Source organism: Miniopterus natalensis, chromosome 1 (assembly GCF_054644295.1).
Source record: "Miniopterus natalensis isolate mMinNat1 chromosome 1, mMinNat1.hap1, whole genome shotgun sequence".
In the NCBI taxonomy this organism is placed as follows: domain Eukaryota; kingdom Metazoa; phylum Chordata; class Mammalia; order Chiroptera; family Miniopteridae; genus Miniopterus; species Miniopterus natalensis.
Genome location: NC_142081.1, coordinates 26,458,226 through 26,485,245, shown reverse-complemented (window position 1 = coordinate 26,485,245; position 27,020 = coordinate 26,458,226). Strand labels below are relative to the sequence as shown.

General features: G+C 32.6%; 1 protein-coding gene and 1 pseudogene across 2 annotated transcripts in view; both read left to right on the top strand.

Moving 5' to 3' along the window:
- The window catches only part of GPHN (gephyrin), a 351,760-nt gene that overhangs the window by 151,241 nt on the left and 173,499 nt on the right, over positions 1–27,020 (top strand). For both annotated transcript variants that reach the window (XM_087819798.1, XM_016223798.2), the window contains exon 5: positions 14,229–14,323. In XM_087819798.1, coding sequence (XP_087675924.1) covers positions 14,229–14,323 — 95 coding nt within the window. The remainder of the gene's footprint in view (positions 1–14,228; positions 14,324–27,020) is intronic.
- LOC107545668 (large ribosomal subunit protein eL21 pseudogene) lies at positions 23,821–24,359 on the top strand (annotated as a pseudogene).

The window sequence follows — 27,020 nt, the reverse complement described above, 5'->3', positions numbered from 1 at the left end:
TTGCCTGATTTGCTTCCGGAACTAGGGCTTGGAAAAGAAGACCTTGATGCGCATCTTGGTCCTCCCCCAATGCACCCAGCCTCAGCAGAGGGAACCAGAAGCTGTGAAGTGCGGAAAGCTTCAAACAGGGTACTCAAGGCCAGTCACAAACAGCATCTGACATTAGCCTGCACCAGAGATCATCCAAAAGACTGGGAGTCCTAGCAGATCTACCTAATCCATAGAAACAAATCCAAACAGGCAGTCAAAATGGAGAGACAAAAAATAATAATAATAATAATAATGGATTTGGGAAAGAAGACTTTCAGTCCATTAGTAGATAATGTTTTTACTTGTTATCTTAATTTTTTTTTTTTGGTGGTTTTACATATTCTATTCAGCCTTTCTCAGACAAGGTTCCTCATGTAATCTGTCAAAACACAGAAAATTGAGTGACTTCTAAATTCTCCCAAGGTGGTACATAAACTTGTACTATTCTGTATGCATAGGAGAAAAGTTATTTCATTACATCCAGTAATTCTGTTAGACCCTATTTTAAAAGGCTTGCTATATGTCATGCAATCTGTTAGGAGTATATGACACAAAGATAAGGCCTTGCTTTCAAGGAGCTTACATCCTGAAAGAGGGGAAAAACACTTAACAAAAAATGCATTTCTAATATCCACAAATTTTTGTTATTTTCTTTTCATTTTCAGGGAAAATGTTCAAAGTCAGAGTGATTATATATCAGGACATTCTTTCACCTCTTGTAGGCATCATTGATTCAGGAATAAGATGTCTTCTATATTAATGCCTCATCACAGCTGAAGGATTTTGGTAATAGTTTAAATGCCAATAAGAATCTCTTAATTTTAAAAGCTATAGCATTCAGGGATAAATTAGTGATTTCATTGGTAGCTGTTAATAAACAGCATTACCTGAAACCAAGGTAATTAGTTTTATAGTGGAAGAGTGGAGATAAATAGATAACTAATATTTAGGAGGTTGCTCTTGACTGTAACTACAAGCACAGTGAGGACGCCCCCCCACCCCAAAATATACCTATAAATTTTTATTGAAAATGGGAATTTAATTTATTCTCACTACCAACTAAAGCTCACTTGAATTCCTAGTGTCAGAAAGTTCAGTCATATTCCTTAGTTTTTATTATGGATTTGGTTAATTCGTCATTTAAACTAAGAATTTATTTGTCCTCCATAAATTGATGTGTGCCTTTAAACTTGAGAGCAGTTAGCTTTATTCCTATTGTTCACTGCTTCACACTGGTTTTTCTAAAGGAATCTCTTTAAAGTGCTACACATATGGTAAGTTTTAGGAACCTATTTTTCCTCCCATCTCCTGATAGCCTATTTAGTTATTTATTTTTAACAGCGTAGCTATGGAAAGATCAAAGTACTTGAGTCAGAAAAGAAGCACTAAAATAGAAATTACATCTAGATTGAACTTGTTTTCTTAATAATTTTTAAAGATTTTGCTTGTATTCATTCTGAAAAACATTTTTTTTTTAATCTTTATTGATTTCAGAGAGAGGCAGGGAGAGGGAGAGAGAGATAGAAACATCAATGATGAGACAGTCACCGATCTGTTGCCTCCTGCATGTCCCCTACTGGGGATTGAGCTCCTTTTTATATATTTAATAGTCTTTAACATCAAAATCATTACCTGTAAAAATGCATTTATTAGACATTTGGATGTTTATAAAATACAAAGCACTTCCAAACTTTTTGTATTTATCTCTGAATGCTTTTAGATTTCTTATAATATTTAATACTTATGAAGAAATAGAGATAATTTTTTTTCATATCAGCAGCATTAAAACATCTCAGATATTCAGGAATCAATATTTTTCTGTTTGTTCAAATCCATATTTCAGTAGTAGATGTGTGCATGTTTATTTTGCAATCAGAGGTAGTAATTCCATTATAGAGATCTTAAGCAAATATTCTGAAGGAAATATCTCTTATAAGTTATGTTATTTTCTCATCCCAACTCAGTGCCTTCTAGTTTAAAATAAAATCAGTATTGTGAGAAGGTAGAAGGCAGAGAGACTTTTGAGATGTTCTGCTTTTCATGAGGGTAACTAATTAAAAAAATAAAATCATCTTCAGAAAGCTTCTATTTTATTAACAAGGTCTATCTTCAAATTTCCATTCTACTCCTTGTGTTAGAATTTTAGATCATAGCATTTGGCATATATCATAGGTGTTCAGTAAGAGCATGAATTATGACCTTTTTATTGTGACATAGTATTCAAGATAAGATTTTAACTGAAAAGTATATGTTCATTTAGGAGAAGGAAAATATTTTTTGCTATTTATCTTGCCTTTCATTAGTAGCTTTTTAAAAACTCATATTTTATGAATATAGATTTATTTATGAAGTAAAAAAAAATTATTAGCTAGAACTAATTGATTAATTTGAACAGTTAGAAATTCATCGTAAATATAGGTTTGGGTTTCTTAATAACAGCATCTCAATTGTTACCATAGCTACTAAAATGTATTGTGAATTTACTGTGTGCTAGGCTATGTAATATCTTACTTAATGCTCACAACAAAGCTGTATAAAAAGTACCATTTAACAGATAAGAAAATTATATTTAGAAAGATTAAATTATTAAGTAAATTAACTGAGATCAAAGAGCCAGTAGAAGATAATAGAACTAGAATTTGAAATAGGTAGTCTTACTCCAGAGCCCTTGCTCTTAATCACTCTCCTTTCTACATAAATTAAGCTTTTTCCCATGTAATAACTATTCTACAATAAAAAGGGAGGGTCTGTCAATCACTACAGATATAAACAAGCTATAAGTAATTTAATATCCATGTCATTAATTATTTAGGTTTGTTCTTATTTCCTACCATAAATATTCTTTTTATATAAATTGTCAAGTACATCTCTCATCATTACTTTAGAAATATTTCTTGAAATAGAATAGTTGAGTCAACATTGCCCTCTAGAATATATGTACAAATTTATATATTCATATTATCAGTTTGTGAGAGTGCATATTGATTATTGTTTTTAACCTTACCAGTTTGATAGATGAAAATTGTATGCCTTTATTGGCACATTGTAGACTAATGATGAGATGAAACATGTTTCTTATATTTGCCCAATTTTGTTTCTTCTATAAACTGCTGTTTTCTTTGTTCAGTTCAGTAACCTGTTCTTAAAAACTGATTATAATTACAAAGATATATTTAAGGAATTGCTTGTCAAGAAATACTTTTGGCCAAGTCAGATTTATATTTTAACTATTTCATTTGACACATAAATATACACCAATTTATATTCTTTTCTCAAATTTCATTAATATAATAGTACTCACTTATTACTCTCTTACAACAAAAGTCAAGCTCAAAACACATTCTGAATAAAAAGTATGCAGTTAATAAAATATAAACATTATTTTCTAACAAGCTACTTATGCCCTTTCTGAGTCTTTTTTAATAGTTGATACACAATAGTTTTATTTCCTAGCTATTCTTTTCTTATGGAAAGTTTATGATAAATACTTTATGGATAGAAAATTATTGAACCTTAATATTTTAGAATGAATGGTTTGTTCATAGATAACAAACCTTGGAAAATAATTTACAATTAGGACATTGAATATAGCTACTGTTAGCAATCATTTTTTAAAATACCAAATAATAAAATCCTATTTGCAAATTATTTTTCACAAATTAATTTTCTGCATTAGAATTTCAATGAAAACAATATTCTTGCATATAATTAATGTGAGTTACGTTTGATTATCTAGACATTTAAAGCATTTTCTGACAGGTAGAGCTTAACTTCCCTCAAAAGAGCCCATTTTTTTAGTCTCCCCTAAATGCACACCATTACAAGCCCAAACTTTTTTGGTAAGTGACTTTTTTAACACTTGGCTTGTGTTTTCCCACAGAAATATTTATTTATGTAAATGATTATCAGTCAGGAGCATTTTTGGTCCCAGGGAACATTTGGCAATGCCTGGTGATGTTTTTTTGGTTGTCACAGCTAAAGGGATGAAACCTTCATTTATATAATATTATTGAGTACTCACTAACTGCCAGGCCCTGTGCTGGGGCCTGGGGACACATGGATATAAAGTTATGATCTTCACTCTCAGGGAAGTTACATTATAGTTGGTAAATGGAAAGAACTGGATAAATAAAATATAGCATGATCATCAATATAGTAGTGTTGTGTGTGTGGTATATTAGGAGGAAGATACAAAGTTCACCTGAGAGAATTAGAGAAATTTTCAAAGAAGTGATACTGGAACTGTTTTTGTTATTGTTGTTGTTTGTACTATTTATCTTTTACTTAAATTTACAAAAATCACACTAATAGCGTAGTTACAGCTTAATGGATTTTTTAAAAATTGCCCAGCCGGGCGTGGCTCAGTGGTTGAGCATCGACCTAGGATCCAGGCAATCGGGGTTCGATTCCCGGTCAGGGCACATGCCCAGGTTGCGGGCTCCATCCCTAGTGGGGGGCATGCCGGAGTCATCCGATCAATGACTCTCTCATCATTGATGTTTCTGTCTCTCTCTCTCCCTCTCCTTTCCTCTCTCTGAAATCAATTAAGATATATTAAATAAATAAAAATTAACATACCCATGTAACCAGGAGCTTCCAAATCAAGATACCAGGATGTTGTCAGCATCCCAGAAGACCCTCTTGTGCCCCCTTTGTTACAGCCCAGCTGTCAAAAGTAACTACTGTGCTGACTTTTAGTATTATAGATTTTTTTTTTACCATATAGTATGTAATCTTTTGTGTCTGGATTCTTTTGCTCAGTGTAATGTTTCTAAAATTGCTTCATATTGTTGCATGAAGTTGTTTGTTCATTCTCATTATCATATATATAGTTGTTCAATGTAGGAATATACCAATATTTATTAATCTCCTGTGAAGAATTTATCAATTCTATAAAGGCACAATGACTGAAATCATAACTATTCCAATAGGTCAGTTGCTACAGACTAGGTTTTGAGAGAGAAGTGGCAGGAGAGAATCTAGAGAGGTAGATAGGGGCAGATGATAGAGACTTTCTGTCATATAAAAGGCCATGAGATTTTTCTGTAGAAGGAAATGAAGAATTTTTTTTGAAAGACAGTAAACAGAGGTGAATTTAATGATATTTGAAGTTTAGAAAGACCACTTTGGTAGCGAAGTAGAGAATGGGTTGAATGAGAGTAAACTTAGTTATAACACTAATCAGGAAATTATTGGAATATTCAAACAAAAGATGTGGAGAACCTAAGTACAGGTGAGAATAGAAAGGGATAGATGACTCTCTCGGGGTAGAATTTATAGCAGTTTTTTACTAACTGGGTATGAAGATTGCAGAGTATAGTTTCCTGAGCCAACCTTCAAAAATCTGTGTGTGTTACTAAAATACAGAATGTGAGCAATGAAGAAAAATAATAGAATTCTATCTCAGTAAATAAAATTGAATTCAAAATAATGCCCAAATTTATCTTTAGTGTTCAAACTTGTAGAAGAATAGATCATTAGTTGAAAATGAATGAATTGATGGAAATCTTTATGAAGAATCTGTAGGGAAATTGGTAACAGTCTAGACTGATTAATGGCATTGCCTTTGTTTTTCTTTTAATTTAAAACTTCGTCATTTTTGTTGTTGTTTCAGATTTCACTAGTTTTACTTTTCACAGGATGCAGGCACAACAGAAGTACATCAAACTATCCCTAGCAAGCCAGGATGTATAGTTAACCTGCCTATGGTGAAATGTCCAAAAGAACAAAGACAGACTAACAAAGATAAAGACACAAAAGATCATCATTTATGAATGAGCAAATTTGGGGGGAAATGGGACTCTTAGAAATAAGAAAATATAAGTTTAAAAAATCGGTGAACAGATAAAACAATCAGATTAGACCAGAAGAAGAGAGAAGTAGCATACTGAAATATTTATCTGAGGAAATTACTTCATATTGGAAAAATTACGGAGAGCTGATTTAATGGAAATATGAGAGAGATATAGGTATGGAGAATGAAATGAGAAGTACCAAAATACATTATATCATAGCACCAAAAGAAAAGAATGGAGAAAAGGCAATGATCTTAAAAGTAACCAGAGATGAAAGACAGATCACTTATATAGGAATGATATCAGATAGAATAATAAAAAATAGTATTGAAGAAATATTCTTCAGTGTATTTAAAAAGTATTCATCAAAGTATTGAAGTAGTTATATTGGAAATTACTTTGTACAGCTTATCCTTTTGTGATGTACATATGTCAAGTGTTTACTTTGAGGTTCACAATATAATACAGAAACTTGTTCTAAATTTGGATAGAGTCATTTAGACCATATTCATTAGGTCATGACAGAGATAACATCAAATCCTAGGATGGCATGTACCCATTACATTTGTGGTTTATATTAAAAGTTATGAAATGTTTAATTAAGATAGTATTTGATCTAGATACAGAGAAGAATTGACAGTTCTTGAGTATCTTAGATGCTTTAAATCTAGTAATCATGTGTGACTTTATTTACTAATATTTAAATAAATTAATTATGCTTCAAGTATGAATTAAATATCTAAGATTGTATTATTTTCTCTTCCTACTGTATTCAGTACTAATGCTACCTGCCCTCACTTTAATGTTTTGGGGAGCAATTTTGAAAATCTTTCATCACATAATAAAAATAATATTTTAATATAAAAATAATATTTAAAAGTTTTTATTCTCTCACATAATTTGGCCTCTCACTTATAACAATTTTAGTATTCCACTTAATTGTAAAACTTTGGAAAATCTTGAGTACAATCCACAGAACAATCTTAATATGTCAGGATTGAAAACTCACTTATTTTTGAGCCTCATGTCACAGTTGTCCATAGTTTAACCAAAGACAGTGCCCTTTTATCTTTAAAGATTTATGTTCAGAATATATTATATTAGACTCAAAACATTGTTCTGAGGTTGCACCTGAGTAATTGTGAGGTTACTTTTCTGTTATGACAATGAGCCATATCATTTGTCATTTGCCTTATATAATCTTTACTGCTCTTAACAGACTGATATTTTGGATTTCTATTCATTGCTATCTATTTAGTTTTCTGACCTACCTCTGTGAATGACACAAGAACAATTTTATAAATAACTTTAAGAATAGACCTACATTTGCCCTGATTGATTTAGGCCAGATTTATTTTGAGGTCCTGAAAATGAATACTGTCATAATTTTATTCTGTTTTTTTTCTGATTCCTTCCTTTTGCAACAACTACTATTTCTCTTTGATGTTTTCTTGTCATTGCTGCTGACAATCAGAGACAGGTCAAGAAGACTAGGGAAAATATTCCTTCTTTAGACCCATCTTTTTGTAATATAAAAAGGTTTAAAAAACAGAACTTGCATAAGCTGTGATATATGAAAATTATTCAGAGAAAATTACAAAATGTCTGATAGCTTCTGGTCAACCTACATTAATGAAAGAAAGAAGAAGAAGACAAAAAGCTCTGGGAAACCAGGACATGACAGGATCTAGTGGTTTCACCCCCTATATCCCCACCTATTTCTTTGTTTCATGTTCTTTCCCTAGAAGCAAACTTGGTTAGTATGGAAGTCTGCCCTTCCTATTGCAGTGTTGAACAAAATGGCAGTTTCCATTTCCCCCACTTAATGTTCCTGCTTTGGGTACCCTCTGCCCTTGGATACTTCCATTTCCCCCACTTAATGGTCCTGCTTTGGGTACCCTCTGCCCTTGGATACTTCCATTTCCCCCACTTAATGTTCTTGCTTTGGATACCCTCTGCTCTTGGATACTTAATTTTTATTATGTGAAGAGAGGACCTGAATTAACACTGTTCATAATTACCTTAATATAAAATAATACTGCCTGGTTATCAGATCTTCAGGTTTGTTTTATAAATCTGAATTTTTAAATATCCTTTGTTGGTTGATTCTTGTGAATTTGGTTTGGCTCTTGCATATCCTGGGCCACACTTAAGGATACAATTTCTAAAGCAGATCATTCAGCTAAAGTGAACATTGAGGTAGCATTGAAAGAGAAAATGTTATAAATGACCAGCCTTAGGCATGCATGTGTATGTTTGTGTGTGTGTGAGTAGAGATGTTCATTTCTACCCATTTTGACTAGATGATGGGCAACCAACTTCCTCCCCCGTCCCACCAGCTGCCTTGATAAAGTTAACCCTTCATTGGCCTATAGCCCTAGCCTGAAGAACTCAGTTCCAATCCTAGGACATGTGTGTACATGTGCACACACATGCATATACATTATCCTTAGTTTTTTGAAGTGCAGTTTGTTGTTGTTGTTCAAGGATGGATTACATTTTGACTTCTTTCAAATCTCAAACTTGAAGGTGATATAGACTTTATTTGGATAGTGAACTACCTTATCCTGAGCACCATAGTCTGGAGGTTCTGAAATAGTCTGGGTTCCTCAGATCTTAAATTACAGATCTTGATTCTGAGATATCAGCCTAAAATTCCATACCATAAAAATATGTGTATATGTATGTGCTAATTTTTTTATTTTATTAAATTAATTTTTAGATAAAGGAGGAAAACTGTGTGAAAAATAACTGTATAAAGAGAAATGTTTTAAAGCTAAGGAGTATTCACCACTGTATACTCAAGTTGGTTATTTAACAAGGGTTGAGATCTAAATGTTAGCAAACAGAGTAAGATTTTTCATAGTTAAAGTAACTGTGATGTATTATAAAAAGATATATTCTCAGTAGCCCAACAATTGGTTTTTAACATTAAAATAAATCCTTTTGTTGAGCCAGATGAATTGGCTGACTTGCTTCAGGGGCCATGTTATACAAGAAATCTTTGAACATTAGAGTCTTCCTTAGCACAGTGATATGTTAACTCAGTGGTGCTTATGGGAGCTGAGGTGAACTGTAGAAACTGCAGACTTGGCATTTCACGCTCACTGCAAAGTATTTATTCATTGAATGGAATGGAAGATGAAATTGCCTGCAATACTTAATTTTTTTCTTTTTTTTCTTGCCTTCTCTTTACAATTATACTGTCTTCTTTGATCTTTCATCATAACTAGATCTTATTTAAATATTGTACAGCTTTGAAAAACAAAATGAAGTATATCTATTTTGAAAAGCTTTCTGGTGTGTTCAGGAGTGGAAGAAGATGTAAATATTTAAGAAAGCTAAAACTCTAAGAGAAAAAAATACATTATCAATCATATCATATCTTCCAAGTAAAACTCCCTATATTCCTTGGTTGCAGCTTCTTCTTGTTGCAGTAGTGTTTAACTGCTTAGTCACACTGATACGAGATAGTGATGTGTTATGATTGGTTGAAAGGTGTTTGCAACTAATGTAAAATTACAAAATCTACAAATGAATTTTTAATTAATTAGAATAAATTTAAGGCTGCCCTTATAATGATGTGACTCTTACTTTCATTCTGCTGTGTTTCTTAAATGAGAGGAGAAAGGAGTAAATTTATATCTGATATTCCTTGAGCATCCCTAGGAGTTAGTCATACATGTAAATTTTATATATCATGTCTATGTAGTCCTGAGAAAAAATATGTTAAAGATTTCTTCCCTGTGCCATAGGATACTTAAAGGGACAGGCTCTGTTTGTTATAACCCTTTTTTAAAGTGTAAAATAAAATTAATATGTTTGCCCTGTAATGGATAGAGTAAGGAAAATTTAATCGGCTGGCATTAAACTGCTATTTTTACCTACTTTATCTCCTCACTAGGTCTACATTTTGCTCTTATGAAGGATCCTAACATTTATTTCAATCTATTTATAAAGTTGAATATAAGGTGATCATGAAGATTAGATCAAGTAGTACACATCATGAATTTATATCATTACTTCCATCCACTGTGTTTTTCTAAGTGTGGTCCTCTGACCAGCATCACAAGCCTAACTTGGCAACTGTTAGAAATTCAAATTTTGAGGCTCCAGTGAGACATTCTGAATCCAGATCTCTGGGTGGGGACCAGCAATCAGTGTTGTTCAAGGCCTCTACAAGATTCTGACGCACGCTAAAGTTTGAGAACCACTCCTCTAACCATATCCTACCTTGATAGCTTTACAACATTATTAGTAGCCATTAGATGGTGTTTCAAAGATATTCTTTGTTATTTAATCAGCAGAGGGCACTGTAATAATTGTTAGGAGGAAATTTGATTAAACTTACATGGTCAAGTAACAAGCATGTAAATATTAATACAAATTATGTTGTTAATAAATGTCTATAAAAATAAGTAAATGTGCTATACTAAGTTATTTTTCACAATCACCATGCATATAAGGAATTTCTACATATTTACATGTAGCTGTTGTTTGTGTTATACATATTTAAACATGATTGCCTGTTAGCAATACATTTTTTTAAGGTCATTTTTTCTGTGAAGTAAAAACGGACCTGAATTTCATTGACGAGTTCCCTGGCCTATAGAATCATTATTTATGACCCTTCTTTTTACAACTTGGGCAGTCTTTGAAGCATCTTTCTGGCTTTAATGTTATCTTCACTGTCAAGGGTAAAACAAAAAGATCACATTAAGTGATTTTCCATAGGAGACTGCAATTTTCATAGTTTAGAAAGTATTTAGAAGTTAAAGATAAAATGTCTTAGAGGGAATAGCTAAATCCAATGAAATATCATTGTTTTAGACACTAGTTCAGAAAAGTTTATATATCTGAAGTAGAAATATAAATATAAATATAAAGGAAAAAAGAATCTGATAATCAAATTAATAATGTATAAGAAAGTGGAAACTTTAAGCTAATTAAGAAAAATGGATTTAAACTTTTAATGGTATCCTTTTCCATTGATTATAAATAGTCTACTGATAATAATCGTTATCTACTTGGAAAATAAATTATCTTCATTATCTATAGCATACTAGTATATATGATTAAAAGGATAAAGCTACATTTGTTAAAACTGTTCTTCTGTTTGGATTTTTAAATAATTTAGATCACTTTTTCTTGTTTTATTCTCTTGCTCTTTGCCTTCTAATTGGGCCTTCTCATCTATGGCTCATAGATGTTTTCACCAGCTCTTGCCTCCTACTCATCTTCCAATTCCCACTTCATTTGACCTCTTGTTCTCTTTCGGTCCCACTATTTCAGTGTTTTGCTTCCTGCCCCCCACTTGCCAACATTCTAAGGTTTAGGTTCTTGCTCTCCATTCTCTTTCCCTTCATCTTTGGTTCTCAACCACTGTTTCTAGGTTTGGTTTCTGAATTTTTTTATTATTCCTGTTCTCTAACTGTTAAGATCAAAACTGCAAGGATGTAAGGAGAATTGGAAAGTAGAGGCATATAGAGAATTGACATGTATTGAATACCTACTCCGTGCTAGGTGATTTACTTAAATCATTTACTTCTCATAAGATGTAGGTATGTTTTATTATTATCTCCATTTTATTCATAAGTCTCTGAAGCTCAGAAAGGTTAAACATTTTGTTCTAATACACAGAACAATTAAGTGATAAATCCAAGTTTCAAACCTATTTTGGTTCGCTTATTCATTAATTTTTTATTCAACAAATATTTATTGAGTACACATACTATATGTCAGGTATTGTGCTAGGTGATGCAATATATCCAGCCCTTATTCTCATGGACCTTCACTATGTAGTGGCATTGCCTGACCTCACAGATGGTGATCTTACTGCTATACCAAACAGCTTAAGAGGAAAAATAAAAAGGAAATAGGTTCTGATGCTTCATGGAAAAGATATATTTGACATAGGTGTAAGGAAGACCACATTTGTGCATTACTTAGGGATACCCTATTGAAAAGGTTGGTTTGTGTCTAGTCCTAGAGAGTCTGACAGTCTCCCCCATCACCACTGTCAGCACCAATGCCTTTTAGTGACATCACCACAATATATATTTTCCTTTTCTGTTCTAAAATATACAAGATTTGTGTCTATAAGCCCAAATTCTCTAGAAAGTCTTTAGAAAGAATTAGCTGTTCTCCCTAAATTATGTTTGGAAAAAGATGAAGACCTCTGTGTAATTCATACATGCATCAATCCATCTATCCATCATCCATATATTTATTAATATCCTAAAAATAGTTAAGATGATTTACCCAAACACATAAAGCACAACTCTTAATAAAGATAAGTGTGGAAAAACAGGGCAAGGAACAATAAAATGAAATTAGGTTGTGTTCGGAAAGCGTACTAAAATTGTATCCACAAATCTGTCACTGTTCTCAAGCGTAAGTTGATTCGCAAGCATCAAAGCTTCAAGACAAACTGGTAGCACAGAAAAGGACCCTTTCCTAGTTATGACACTTCAGAGGAAATTTTTCCTATATATTCTCTTAAAGAGAACCACAGTGCAAGGCGGTGAACAATGGCCTCAAATACTTTCCGATATAAATATGAGTTTCATTGGCTTCAATTGCATGCCACAAAAGCAAAGTTCAATAAAACAATTCTTTGAAAAGTGAGATGAGGCATTCCAGGTAGACCACTGTGATCTGGCCAAATTCAATTCTATATTTTAGAGTATCTAGAAAATTTAATGAATTGCATCCCTTTTAGGTAATTCTCAAATATAATTTGCCAATTGAGTTTTTTATGTACTAGGTGACAGTGAGTTTACACACTCTTATAAGTTTGTTTTCATTAATGCCACATCAATGTGTAGAATACTAACTAGTACATAGTAGGTGCTTAATAACTAATGTGGAGATGGATAAATGTTGTGCTTTAAGGTATTTGTGTAAGTAAAAGACTTCCACTCAACTATATGTTGATTTTCCCCCTTATTTTTAAATAAACTATGCTACTATATTTTGGAGTACATCATTATAACATGGAAATAGTGTTTCTTCTCAAGAGACCTCAGAATCATGCCAGATAGATTGAATTTGGTAAACAAGGAATAGATTCTGACAATGCTAGCTTGACAGTTTTTATGTATGTATTTAAGTGAAAGTAATTAACTCCCAAATTTAGGAATTTAAGAATTTCCTTTTCTCCTGCCTGCTGGCCCTCTATTTTTAAAGCACATTTTATTGAAAAGCATTTTGGTAGTGTTAGTTTTCCTTTAAAATTTCTGCCATTGTAACGTATTAAATTATGCTGGGATTCAATACACCAGTAGATTACATCAATTCTAGTAGTCCTTTATTCTGTATAGTTATAAGGGGTTAGCTAACTAACTTATGTGTGTATTATAATATCAACTGGCATCTAACACATACTTGATGCATATTATCTTTACCCAGTCCTCAACCTAAATTTTTCCCAGAACTACAGTCTTATTTAGGAATGTCTCTCTATTTCTAATGAAATATTGGAAAGCAACCTTTCCTTATATTACTCCATAATTTACTTTTTATTTCATTTGCAGTTTTTCTTATTTATTGAAACACTTTGTTTTGCAAAAAATTTCATTTTTTATTGCTTCCAAATATTATAATTTGCTGTATTTATAGAAACAGAGGATTAGGAGTTGATTAAATTATATGTTTCACTCCCCAGTTTTAACCTAAATCATATTTTTTACCATCACAGAATAATATATACCTATCTTGATTCACCTTTAGAAAATGAAATTTTCCTGTCTCTTCATTAGCTTATTCCAGGTTTATACACACCGGTCTTAAGAATGCCCTGTCTTAAAACTTGTTATATGATCAAAGCCCATCACTAATAATTATTTTAAAACATATAGTTAATTTATAGTGAAGATATGTTATCCAGAGGTTTTTTCCTACCCAATACATGGGAAAAGTTGACTATTGATTTGTTGAGTTCCTTTTAATTATAGCATAAAATTATAGAGCTAGGAGAGATACAAAATAATCTCAGTTTTTCAGGGACTAATTATTTCAAGAGTAATAAACAAAAATAAAATTACCCTGATTTTTTATCCTGTGAAAATCTGTTGAGCCCTTATAGCAATCTGAGACTTCCTTTAAAATTTGGTTTATTAGGCAAGATGAGACTTTTATTAAATAATTCTGAGTTGTAAGAGATAAGAAAGGTCTGTTAATATAATTAAGTTCCCCAGATGTCCTGATCCTCAGCTTTCATTCAGTGGTCCCAAAGAACTGAGTCTTGATGCCTTAAAAAAAAAAAAAAAAATGTTTGGGGAACTACAAAGTATGGTTTAGAGAAAGCATGGTTTATAATTATTTTGAAGTTAATTTTACTACTCTGCATTCCTTCCTTTTGGCTTAATTTCACTCAGTCTGCTATTTAATCTTTAATTACAGGCCACAAAAGAAGTAATAGAACGGGAAGCGCCAGGGATGGCCCTGGCAATGCTGATGGGATCACTTAATGTTACACCTCTGGGCATGCTCTCTAGGTAAGAAAGTCACCAACATATTGTAAAGAAAATTAATTCCATACTGCTAATCACTAAATAGACTGATAAAACCAAGAAACTTGAGTTGTAACACTTAAGTTTGCCCCATTTGTTCCCTAAAATTAAGTCTTAATATCCTGCCCAGTCAAACCTTAGCCATTAGTTTCTTTCAAGTTTTTTTTTGTGTGTGCGCATATTATATTTAAAGTTTTAGAAAATATTATATTACTGCTAAAAGTTGTCAGTTCTAACACAGAGGAAAGCCCAGTTTATTAAGATATAAAAGTATTCTTTTTTGTGATTATCTGCAGTCATTAATATTCATTATCATTAAATACTAATTTAATAAAACTAAATGATAGAGTTTTTAAAAATAAGTTGTTCTCACAAGTTAGGAACTTTGTACTTAGACATATTGATATGTGGTCATGAAAATAAGCTCAATTAATAGTATATTATTATATTAAATTAGTATATTTAAAACTATGCCTTTTTTGACATAGATGTTGACGTCCATCCTCAATCTAATGACTTATTTGTTATTAATTTAGCAACTCTTAGATTAAAATCTCCTTTAATGAGGACAATAGAACATATCATTTAAGTTAAAGACAGAAATATAAGTTAGTAATAATCTGTTGATTTAATGAATTAATTAGACAGTTGATCTTAGAGCAACCTAAAAATGCACAGCAACTTTGTAATTTAAGCATCTCACAATTATTATTTATAGCCATTTATTGATCCTGTGTGCAATATGAATATAAAAGTAAATACACACTTTTAATGTTTGGTGTGTGAGTTATAATGCCCTTTCTGTTACTTGGACTAAGTTTATTTCCCATTAATGGAAGCCACTTGAAGCATAACTAAAAGGAAATGTGAATGGATCATTAGATACTCTATTCCCTTTGCTGTCACATGTACTATATTGTAACATTTTATCTTAGTAAGAGCAAAAATACAATTAAAGTAGAATGATAGAGATTTTAAATTTAAAAGTCCATGCTCATCCTTAAGGAGCAATATTGATTCTTTTATTCTGTGTGTTTTTTAACCCTTACTTATATTACCTACACATATGAGGTCAAGGGTCACCTTTGATCCCCTTTCTCAGTGGAATTAAGTGTAGTAATCTTTCAACAAAAAAGAACTCCTTCTTGGCATACAAGGAATATAGTTAAGAAAGAATTAAATTTTATCTCTTATTCATTCTTTTTAATAAAAATTCTAATTTAGCAAGTATAGTAATACTCTATTTGCCAAGGCCTATACTAACCATTCGGGATACTAAGGATAGAAAAAGAAATAAGGCCTGGTCCTCACCTTAAGGATCCCACAGTTAACCTGGAGAACTTGTTCTCTGCAACTGTTAAGATAACTCTTTAAATTGACTATAGCTTTCTTGATCCAGTATAGAAATACTACTTTTTTTTCTTATTGAAATATTTTTTTCTGGATTAATTCCTTTTCCACCTTTGAATCCACATAATTGCCAAGCACTGTACTGCTGAGTAAGTGGAAAATTAACCAACAGGAGCTGATTCTAAGTACTTTGTCTAAGCTCATCTTTACGCTGAAGGCTTTGAAAATTAAAACATATACACAGCAGGATAACAGATTCTTCTGACTTTTCTTTCTGTTCATTGCTTACTTAACTGAGAGTTTCACAGTTTTGAAACAGATAATAGTCTATATGAGTTATGGAAAAGGGAATTGTAGAATATATCCATGAATGTTCATTTTTTTGTGCTTTTTTAAAGCTTTTTAAAAAATTCTTATTTTTAAAACAGCCATGATTAGATTGATGCATCCTTTCTATAGCATTTTTACCTTGTCTGTACTTTGGTCTTTGTACATGCTTCTGTTATTACACATGCTATGTTGTAATTATTTACTTACTTGTCTGTATTACCTAAAGGATTTTTATAAAATCCTTAAGAACAGGAGCTTTGGTTTATTAATTTTTACATCATTAGTCCCTAAAACAACTTTTGACACATAGTAAGTATTCAAAAAATGTTTATTGTTAAGGTTACTATTGATAAATCAATATTTCATCCTACTTCTAATAGAATTTTTTTCAAAGTAATCTATCAAATTGATGACTTGCATTCATGTTTTTGTCTCTAGAGAGCAGAATTAAATAAAAATACCTTTTAAAATCACCAAATCTGTTTCAAATCATTTTTATCTACTTGATTACTTAATATACTACAGGTTTTCTGTGAAGTACATTGGAAGATAGTATCAAGTAATGGTTAACAGCATCATCTCTGAAGGCACAGGGCTGACTTAGGTTCTATTCTGGCTTGACTACTTACTAGCTACTTAACATCTTTTTTGTATTCTTATCTGTATAATAAGGATGTTAATAGTACCGATCTTCTTGGGTTAAGTGAGTGAGTGAGTGAGTCCATGTAAAGTGCTCAGTACAACAACTGATTTATAAGTAGTCTTATTTAAGTGTTAATCATTGTTGTTATTTTATTGGTTGGGAGTTCCCATTCTTAAACAAATCTGCTAGAAACACCTTCTAATAGTGTTCCTTCATCTGAAAATGCCTTTATCTTACCTTCGTTCCTGAAGGATATTGTCACCAGATACAGAATTCTGGATTGACACTTCTTTTCTCTCAGCACATAAAAAAATGTTATTCCACAGTTTTCTGGCTCCATGATTACTACCAAAACTTAAGTGATTCAGAGAAAACAATGCTAATAAGGAAAGTTATAGCTGTAAATGCTTATATTTAGGAAGAAAAGTCTCAAAACATCCATCTAACATTATAGTGTAAGAAACTAGAGAAAGAAGAACTAATGAAACCCAAAGCTAGAAGAAGGAAGAAAATAAAGATTAAAGAAGAAATAAACAAAATAGCAAATGGAAAAAGCAATACAGAAAAACTTAAACCCAACATTGGTTCTTCAAACGGATCAACAAAATTGACAAATTTTGCTATATTGACTAAGAAAAATGAGACGTAACTCAAACTACTAAACTCCAAAATGAAACTGGGGATACTACTACCATGTTTACAGAAATAAAAATAGCTATAAGAGAGAACTATGAACAGTCGTATGTCAGTAAATTGAATAGCCTAGATGAAATGGAAAAATTCCTACAGATACAAAGCCTATAGATTGAACCACAAAGGAAAAGAAAATCCAAATCTGTAACTAGTAAGGAGATTGAATCAGTAATCAAAAACCTACCTACAAATAAAATGCTTGAATCATATGGCTTCACAAAAGAATTCTACCAAACATTTAAAAACATTGACACCAATCCTTCTCACACTCTTCCAAAAAATTGAAGAGAAGGGAACACTTCCTAACTAATTCTTTGAGGCCAACACTACCCTGATACCAAAGAAAGACAAAAAACTACAAGAAAACTGCAAACCAATATTCCTTATGAACATTGATGCAAAAATATTCAACAATACACTAACAAACCAAATTCAGCAGCGTATTAAAATACTTATGTACCATGACCAAATGGGATTGATCCCTGGGATGCAAGGATAGTTCATTATACAAAAAAGCAATCAATGTAATATACCACAGTGACAAAATAAAGGATAAAAAAAACACTTGAGCACTTCAGTTGATACAGAAAAAATATTTGACAAAATTCAGCATGCATTCATGTTAATGACACGTAACAAACCTCAAATAGAAGGAAACTACCTTAGCATAATAAAGGCCTTATATTAAAAAACACACAGCTGATATCATACTCAATGGTGAAAGAATGAATGCAACTTTCTCTAAAGCAGGAACAAGACCAGGATGCCTGTTTTTGCCACTTAAAAGAAAAATACTGTTGGAAGGTTAGCCAGAGCATTAGGCAAGAAATAAATTTTAAAAAGGTATCCAAATTGAGAAGGGAGAAGTGAATTTGTTTCTGTTTGACATATTCTATGTAGAAAACCCAAAAGATTACACGCACATGCACACACAAACCTATTAGAGCTAATAATTATATTCAGCAAAGTTAAAGATACATAATCAACATGCAAAAATAAGTTGTGTTTCTATACATTAACTATGAACAAGGCAAAAGGAAATTATAAAAACATTTCCATTAACTATAGCATTAAAAAGAATAAAATTCTTAGTCATTAACTTGATCAAGGAGGTGAAAGACTTATACACTGAAAACTACCAAACACTGCTGAAAGAAGCTAAAGACATAATTAGATGGAAATGCACCTCAGGTTTTGCAAGACTTAACATTGTTAAAATGTCATTACTGCCCAAAGCAATCTACAGATCTAATGCAATCCTATCAAAATATAGCAACATCCTTTTGCAAAAATAGAAAAATTTATTCTACAAAGTATATAAAGTCTCAAGGGACCCAAATAGCCGAAACAATCTTGAAAAAGAAAAATAAAGCAGGAGGATTCCCACTCCCTGATATCAAACTTATTAAAAAGCTACAGTAATTACACCATGGAATACTAGGCAGCTATAAAGAAGAAGGGTCTCGTACCCTTTGGGACAGTATGGATGGACCTGGAGAATATTATGCTAAGTGAAATAAGCCAGGCAGAGAAGGACAAACATCACATGATCTCGCTTATATGTGGAATCTAAAGAACTTAATAAACTGATGAACAGAATAGATTCAGTGACATGGAAGCATAGATTAGACTGACGAATGTCAAAGGGATGGAGGAGGGTGGGGGGGTGAAGGGGGAGAGATTAACCAAAGAATATATATGCACAACCCAAGGACACGGACAGTGGTGGGCAGAGGAACTGGAGAGGGGGATGGGATGGGGTGGAATGGGCCATTGGGGAGAAAAAGGGACATCTGTGATATTTTAAACAAAAACTTTAAAAAGTTACAGTAATTAAAAGAATGGTACTGGCATTAAGGCAGACTTTTTAGACCAATGGAATAGAATAGTGAGGCCAGAAATAAACCCTACTTATAGAGTTAAATGATTTTCGAGCAGGGGAAATCAAGACAGTTCAATGGGGAAAGGATAGTCTTCCACAAATGGTGTTGGGAAAATTGGATATCCACATGCAAAGAATGAAGTTGGACCCATACCCTACACCATATACTGAAATTAACTTTAAAAGAATCAAAGACCTAAATGTAAGAGTTAAAACTATAAAACTTGTGGAAGAAAACCTCATGGAAAAGCTTCATGACATTAGATTTTGCAGTGCTTTCTTGAATATAATACCAAAAGTACAAGCAACAAAATAAAAAACAGACAAGTTAGACTTAATCAACATTAAGAACTCTGTGCCTCAAAGGACACTATCAACAAAGTAAAATGGCAACCACAGAATGGTAACGTTTGCAAGTCATATATCTGATAAGGGTTTAATATCCAGAATATGTAAAGAACTCCACTCAAAAACAAACAACCCAATTTAAAAATGGGGAAAGGACTCGAATAGATAGTTCTCCAAAGAAAATATACAAATGGCCAGAAAGCACATGAAAAGATACTGAATATCAGTAATTAGAGAAATGTACATCAAAACTACAAGGTACCACTACATACCTATAAGGAGAGCTGTTATAAAACAAAAAGCAAAAAAAAAACGAAAAAAAAAACAAAACAGAAAATAACAAGCACTATTGAGGATATAGAGAAATTGGAACCCTTGTGCATTGTTGGTGGGAATGTAAAATGATGTGGTATTGTTTAAAACAGTATGGCCATTCCTCAAAAAATTAAACATAGAATTACCGTAAGATCCAGCAATTCTACTTCTGGGTATATGACCAAAATAACTGAAAGCAGAGGCTCAGATACTTGTACACCGGTGTTTCTAGCATTTTTCACAATATCCAAAATGTAGAAGCAACTCATATGCCCATTGATGGATGGGTGAATGGATAAACAAGATGTGTTATATACATACAATGGACTATTAGCCTTAAAAATAAATGAATTTCTGATACATTATACAACATGGATGACTTTGGAGATGTGCTAAGTAAAGTAAGCCAGACAAAAGTACAAATATCTTGAAAGACATCAATCTTCAATTCAGGACCCAAAGAAAGCAGCAGCAGGATGAATAAAAAGAAATCAATACCTAATACCTCATAGTAATGATATAAAATACCACAGAAAAAGAAATCTTAAAATTACCAGAAAATGAAATGTATGATATATAAATTATACTTCAATATAGTTGTATAAAATGCACGATTCTCTATATCTTGATATTATAATTTTTATTTTTTCTCAGTGTAATAATAAATGGTATATCAATATTTGCATGTAGATGTCTTTGCTTAATAGCAATATTAAACATTTTACCTGTGTTTATTGACTTTGTGTTTCCTCATTTGTAAGTTGAAAATTCATTTCATTTATCAATTTTTAGACTAGTCTGCTTCCTTATTGATTTTGAGTTTTTTTATATATTAACATTGTCGGTAATGTTTTTTTTCTAATTAGTTCTTTGTGCACTTTTATATTTAGTTAGTTACAGTATTTTGTCAAATGGAAATTTCAATTTTATGAATATAAATCTTTCAAAACAAATTGGAGAGAGCAAAAACACAGAATAACTGAAATGAAAGAAATTTGACTAATTGCTAACCTCTCAATAACAATAATTGAAACAGAAGATACTGGAATAATAACTTCAGTGTGCTGAAAGAAAATAATTGTTAACCAAGAATTACACATTCAGCAAAGTTGTCATTCAAGAATGAAGACGGGGGAAAAAATGTCCTTTTCTTACTAATACAAATTGGTGATTATATCATCAAAACAACCCCACTTAAAGAATTTAAAGACTATCCTTTTTGCAGATGAATTTTGTCTCAAATGAAGAGTTGAGGATTCAAGAAGGAAAAGAGAATAAAGATAATGGTAAATATATGAGTAAAATTACTTAATGAACCATTGTAAAACAATAAAAATGTCTGCTTTATATGAGAAAAATATTCTGGAACATTCTTGAAAAATAGAGTTATATTCTTGGAAAATAGATTCTAAGTTTCATAACACATGACAAACTTTTTAAACTATAGGTACAACCTTATTGTCAGTAAGGATAAATTCATGGCCATGATACTTAAAAAAAGAAACTACCTTAACACAAATGGGATGAATTTAAAAGGATCCCAGAGGCATGTATCAGTCAAATATGTGTACATAATACATAAAACCTCAGGGGAAAAAAACCTTAATGAAATGGAGAATTGTGATTTACCTGATAGTGAATTCAAAATAATGGTCATTAAAACACTTATCAAGTCAGGAGAACAATATATGAACAAAGTGAGAATGTCAACAAAGAGAGAATATAATAAAGTACCAACCAGAAATCACAGAGCTGAAGAATACAGTGAATGAACTGAAAAAAAATTTAATAGAGGGGTTCAGCCACACTAGATGAAGCAGAAGAGAGGATCAGCAAACTTGAAGACAGTGTAATGAAACTCATCCAGCACAGAAGCAAAAGGAAAAAAGAAAAAAAAGAAAGAAAAACAGTGAAAATGGCTTAAAGGACTCACAGGACAACATGAAGTAGATCAATATTCACATTATAAGGATTCCAGAAGGAGAAAAGAAAGAAAAGTGGGCAGGAAACTTACTTGAAGAAATCATGGCTGAAAATGTCCCTAACCCAGGAAGGAAGCAGACATCCAGATCCAGGAAGCCCACAGGTTTCCAAGAGACCCACACAAAGACACATTGAAATTAAATAGTCAAATGTTAAAGAGGAAATCTTAATAGTAGCAAGAGAAAAACAACTATTTATATACAAGGAAACTCCCATAAGACTATCAGTAGATTTTTCAGCAAAAAATTTTGTAGCCCCGGACGGGTGATTCAGTTTGTTGGAGCATCATCCTGTACACCAAAAAAGCTGAGGGTTCAATTCCCAGTCAGGGCACATATCTAGGCTGCAAGTTTGATCCCAGTCAGGACACATACTGGAGGCAAATAATCAATGTTTCTCTCCCCCTCCCCCCCTTCCTCTCTCTCCACGCTCCCTTCCTTTCTCTCTAAGAAAAATCAATAAAAACATATCCTCAGGTGAAGATTAAACAACAACAGCAACTTTGTAGGCCAGAAGGGAATGGTATAATATATTTAAAGTGCTGAAAGAAAATAAAATACCTTGTCAACTAAAATACTCTACCCAACAAAGTTGTCCTTCAGAATTGAAGGAGAGAAAAAGAGTATTTAAGACGAAAAAGCTGAAGGAATTCAGCACAATTAGACTGGTCTTACAAGACATGTTAGAGGGACTTATTTAAGCTAGAACAAAGAGGTGCTAATCAGTAGTAGGAAAACTGTATGAAAGTATAAATTTCACTAGTAAAGATAAATATATAGTTAAGTTCAGAATTTAAAAATAGAAAATGTGAACAGACCAATTAATAAGGAGATTGAATCAGTAATCTAAAACCTCCCAAAAAACAAAGTGCAGGACCAAATGACTACACTGGTTAATTCCACCAAACGTTTAAAGAAGAATTAATACAAGTCCTTCTCAAAAGTAATACCAATTCTCCCCCCAAAATAGAAGAGGATGGAACACTTCCCCAGGCAGTTACAAGGCCAATGTTACCCTGGTACCAAAACCAATCAAAGACACTACAAGGAAACAAAATTACAGGCCAATAGGCCTGATGAACATAGATGCAGAAGTTCTTAACAAAATATTAGCAAACTGACAACAATATTACATTAAAAGAATAATACACTATGATGAAATGGGATTTGTTCCAGGGATGCAAGGATGGTTTAACAGCCACAAATTCATCAATATGATAGACTACATTAGCAAAACAAAGAACAAATACCATATGATCATCTCAGTAGATGCAGAAAATGCATTTGACAGAAGTCAACAGTCATTCATGATGAAAACTCTGAACAAAGTGAACATAGGAATATATCTCAACATAAGAAAGGTCATATATGACAGATCTACAGCTAACATCATACTCGTGATTAAAAACTGCAAAATTTTCCTCTAAGATCAGGAACAAGACAAGGACAACTAGTCTTGCCACTTCTATTCAAGATAGTACTGGAAATCCTAGCCAGAGCAGTTAGGCAAGTAAAAGAAAAAAATGCCACCCAAATCGGAAAGGAAGAAGTAAAACTGTATTTGCAGATGACATGATATATGTAGTAAAACATAAAGACTCCACCCCCCAAAAATAGAATAAACAAATTCAGTCAGTAAAGTTGCAGGATACAAAATCAATATTTAAAAATTAGTTGCATTTCTATATAGTAATAATGAACTATCAGAAAGAAATTTTTTTAAAGATCCCATATACAGTTGCATCAAAAAGAGTAGAATCCCTGGGAATAAATTTAACCAAGGAAGTGAAAGATCTGTACACTGGAAATTGTAAGACATTGATGAAAGAAATTGGATCTTAAGTAGATATTTTGTGCTCATGGATCTAAGAATTAATATTGTTAAAGTCACATTCAAGCCTTTTCGGCCATAACAGCCATCTGCCAGTAATTAGCCAAAATGACCAACACAAAGGGAAAGAGGAGAGGCACTCACTATATGTTCTCTAGACCTATTAGAAAACATGGAGTTGTTCCTTTGGCCACATACACGCACATCTACAAGAAAGGTGATATTGTAGATATCAAGGGAATGGGCACAAATGTTACCATGGCAAAACTGGAAGAGTCTTCAGTGTCACCCAGCATGCAGTGGGCATTATTGTGAACAAACAAGTTACGAGCAAGATTCTTGCCAAGAGAGTTAATGTACATATTGAACATATTATGCACTCTAAGAGCTGAGATAGCTTCCTGAAACGTGTGAAGGAAAATGATCAGAAAAAGAAGGAAGCCAAAGAGAAAGGTACCTGGGTTCAACTGAGTGTCAGCCTGCTCCACCCAGGGAAGCACACTTTGTGAGAACCAATGGATAGGAACCTGAGCTGCTGGAACCCATTCCCTATGAATTCATGGCATGATAAGTGTTTAAAAAAAAAAAAAAAAGACCTCTATACTGATAAAAATGTTTCTCTTAATTGGGTAGAAGTGTGATATCTCTTCCCCCAAAAAAATAATTTTAAAAACTTTGTGCCCTAAAAAAAAAAAAAAAAATTACATTCAATGCAATCCTTATCAGAATTTCAATGGCACTTTTCATGAAAATAGAACAAATAATACTAATGGAACCACAAAAAAACCCAAATAGCCAAAGCATCTTTAGAAAAACAAAAAGTCACTTCCTGATTTCAAGCTATATTACAAAGCTATAGTAATCAATACAGTATGGTATTGGCATAAAAACAGACACACACAGATAAGTGGAAGAAAATAGAGGACACATAAATAAACCCACATATATATGGTCTATTAATTTACAGCAAGGGGACCAAGAATATACAGTGGGGAAAGGATAGTCTTTTCAATACATAGTGTTGGAAAGACTGGATAGCCACATATAAAAGAATGAAATAACAACCACTATCTTACACCATACACAAAAGTCAACTCACTATGAGTTAAAGACTTGAATGTAATACCTGAAGCCATAAAACTCTTAGAAGAAAACATAGGGAGTAAGCTCCTGAACATCATTCTTGGCAGTGCTTTTCTGGAATTAACTTAAAAAGCAAAGGCAACAAAATAAAAAATCAGCAAATGTGGCAACATCAAACTAAAAAGCTTCTGTACAGCAAAGGAAACAACCAACAAAATGAAAAGGTGTCCTAGCCAGTTTGGCTTAATGTTTAGAGCGCCAGCCTGCGGACTGAAGGGTCTCAGATTCAGTTCCAGTCAAGGGCACATACCTCAGTTGCAAGCTCAATCCCCAACCCCAGTTGGGGCGAGAGAGGCAACCAATCAGTGTTTCTCTCTCTCCCCCTCCCTCCCTCCTTTTTCCCCCTCCCCCCCCCCCGAAAAGCAATGGAAAAAAATATGCTCAGGTGAGGATTTTTTTTTAAAAATGAAGAGGCAACTTCCAGAATGGGAGAAAATCTTTGCAAATAATATATCTGATAAGGGGTTAATATCCAAAATATATAGAGAAGTCATATAACTCAATAGAAAAAAAAATCTGCTTTAAACATGGGCAGAGGATATGAACACATTTTTGCAAAAAAGACATCCAGATGGCGAACAGGTGCATGAAAAGGTGGTCAATCAATATCACTAATCCTCAGGGACATGCAAATCAGAGCCACAATGAGTTATCACCTCACACCTCTTAGAATGTTTGTTATCAAAATACAAGAGATAACAAGAGGATGTGGAGAAAAAGGAACTCTTGTACACTGTTGTCGAGAACAGAAATTGGTTCATCCACTATGAAAAGCAGTATGGAGGTTCCTCAGAAATTAAAAATAGAAGTACTGTATGATCCAGTAATTCTACTCCTGGTTATTTATCCAAAGGAAATAAAATCACTGTCTCAAAAAGATACCTGCACCCCCACGTTCATTGAATCATTATTTGCAGTAGCCAAAACATGGAAAGAGCCTAAGATGCCATTGGTGGATAAATGGATAAAGAAAAAATATGTATGAATATATATTTGAAGAAATCAAGGCTAAAAATGTCCCTAACTTGGGGAAGGACATATATATGTGCAATGAAATAAAAAAAGGAAATCCTGACACTTGCAATAACATAGATGGACCTTGTGTGCACTTACTAAGTGAAATAAGTCAGACAGAGAAAGACAAAAACTGTATAATCTCACATGTGGAATCAAAATAACCAGACCCATAGACACAGAACAAATTGGTGGTTGCCAGAGGAAGGGGTTGAGGAGTGGGTGAAATGGGTGAAGGTGGTTAAAAGGCACAAACTACCACTTACAAATAAATCCTGGGGGATGTAATGTACATATAGCATGGTAACTGTAGTTAATAATACTGTATTGTATATTTGAAAGTTTCTAAGAGAGTAGATTGTAGGAGTTCTCATCACAAGAAAAAAGTTGTAACTGTAGTGATGTATTTTAACTAAACTTACTGTGGTAATCATTTTGCAGTACATACATATATCAAATCATTTTCTATACCTAAAACTAATACAGTGTTATTTGTCAATTATATCACAATTGAAAACAAAAGAATATGGAAAGTTTTAAATAAATAGCTATCGATTCTTCTCTTTGTGAATAGGAAAATTTTTTTAAAAAACTAAATAGAAGATAATTTTAGGTTATTTCAGAGAGTGAGAATAGTTAAAGAATAAACTCAATCATAGAAGTTTTGGAAAAACATTCTTACAAGACGTTTTCAATCTTAGCTGTGCAATTTCAGAAATAGACTAATCTAATCAGTACTTCTGTTCTCAAATGGTGACAGTGAGATGTTGCCAGGTGAAAGTAACACAGCCACTTATGGGTAGAACATGATTCCAACTCTTATGTGAAATCCTGGCCTTCAATTCTTATCTCAGTCTTCCAGAGCTTTTCTACTGTTTATGTTTGTTATCTAACCACTTGGTTAAAAGTGGTCTGGAAATTTACAGTGATCTCTGACAAACCTTTTACTTTAAATTGACAGTCAATGGACCTGTTAACAGCTGAGCTCTCCAGACTCCCCACTGCCAATCATTTGAGAGACACCTTATTTTACTTTAAAACTTAATGACTTCCTGAGAAGAGCTCAGGTGTCTCACTTAGCTCTTGAGTACCTTATGTATTAGATTTTTTAACATAAATATTATTATGCTAGGTAGTTTTAATACATTATC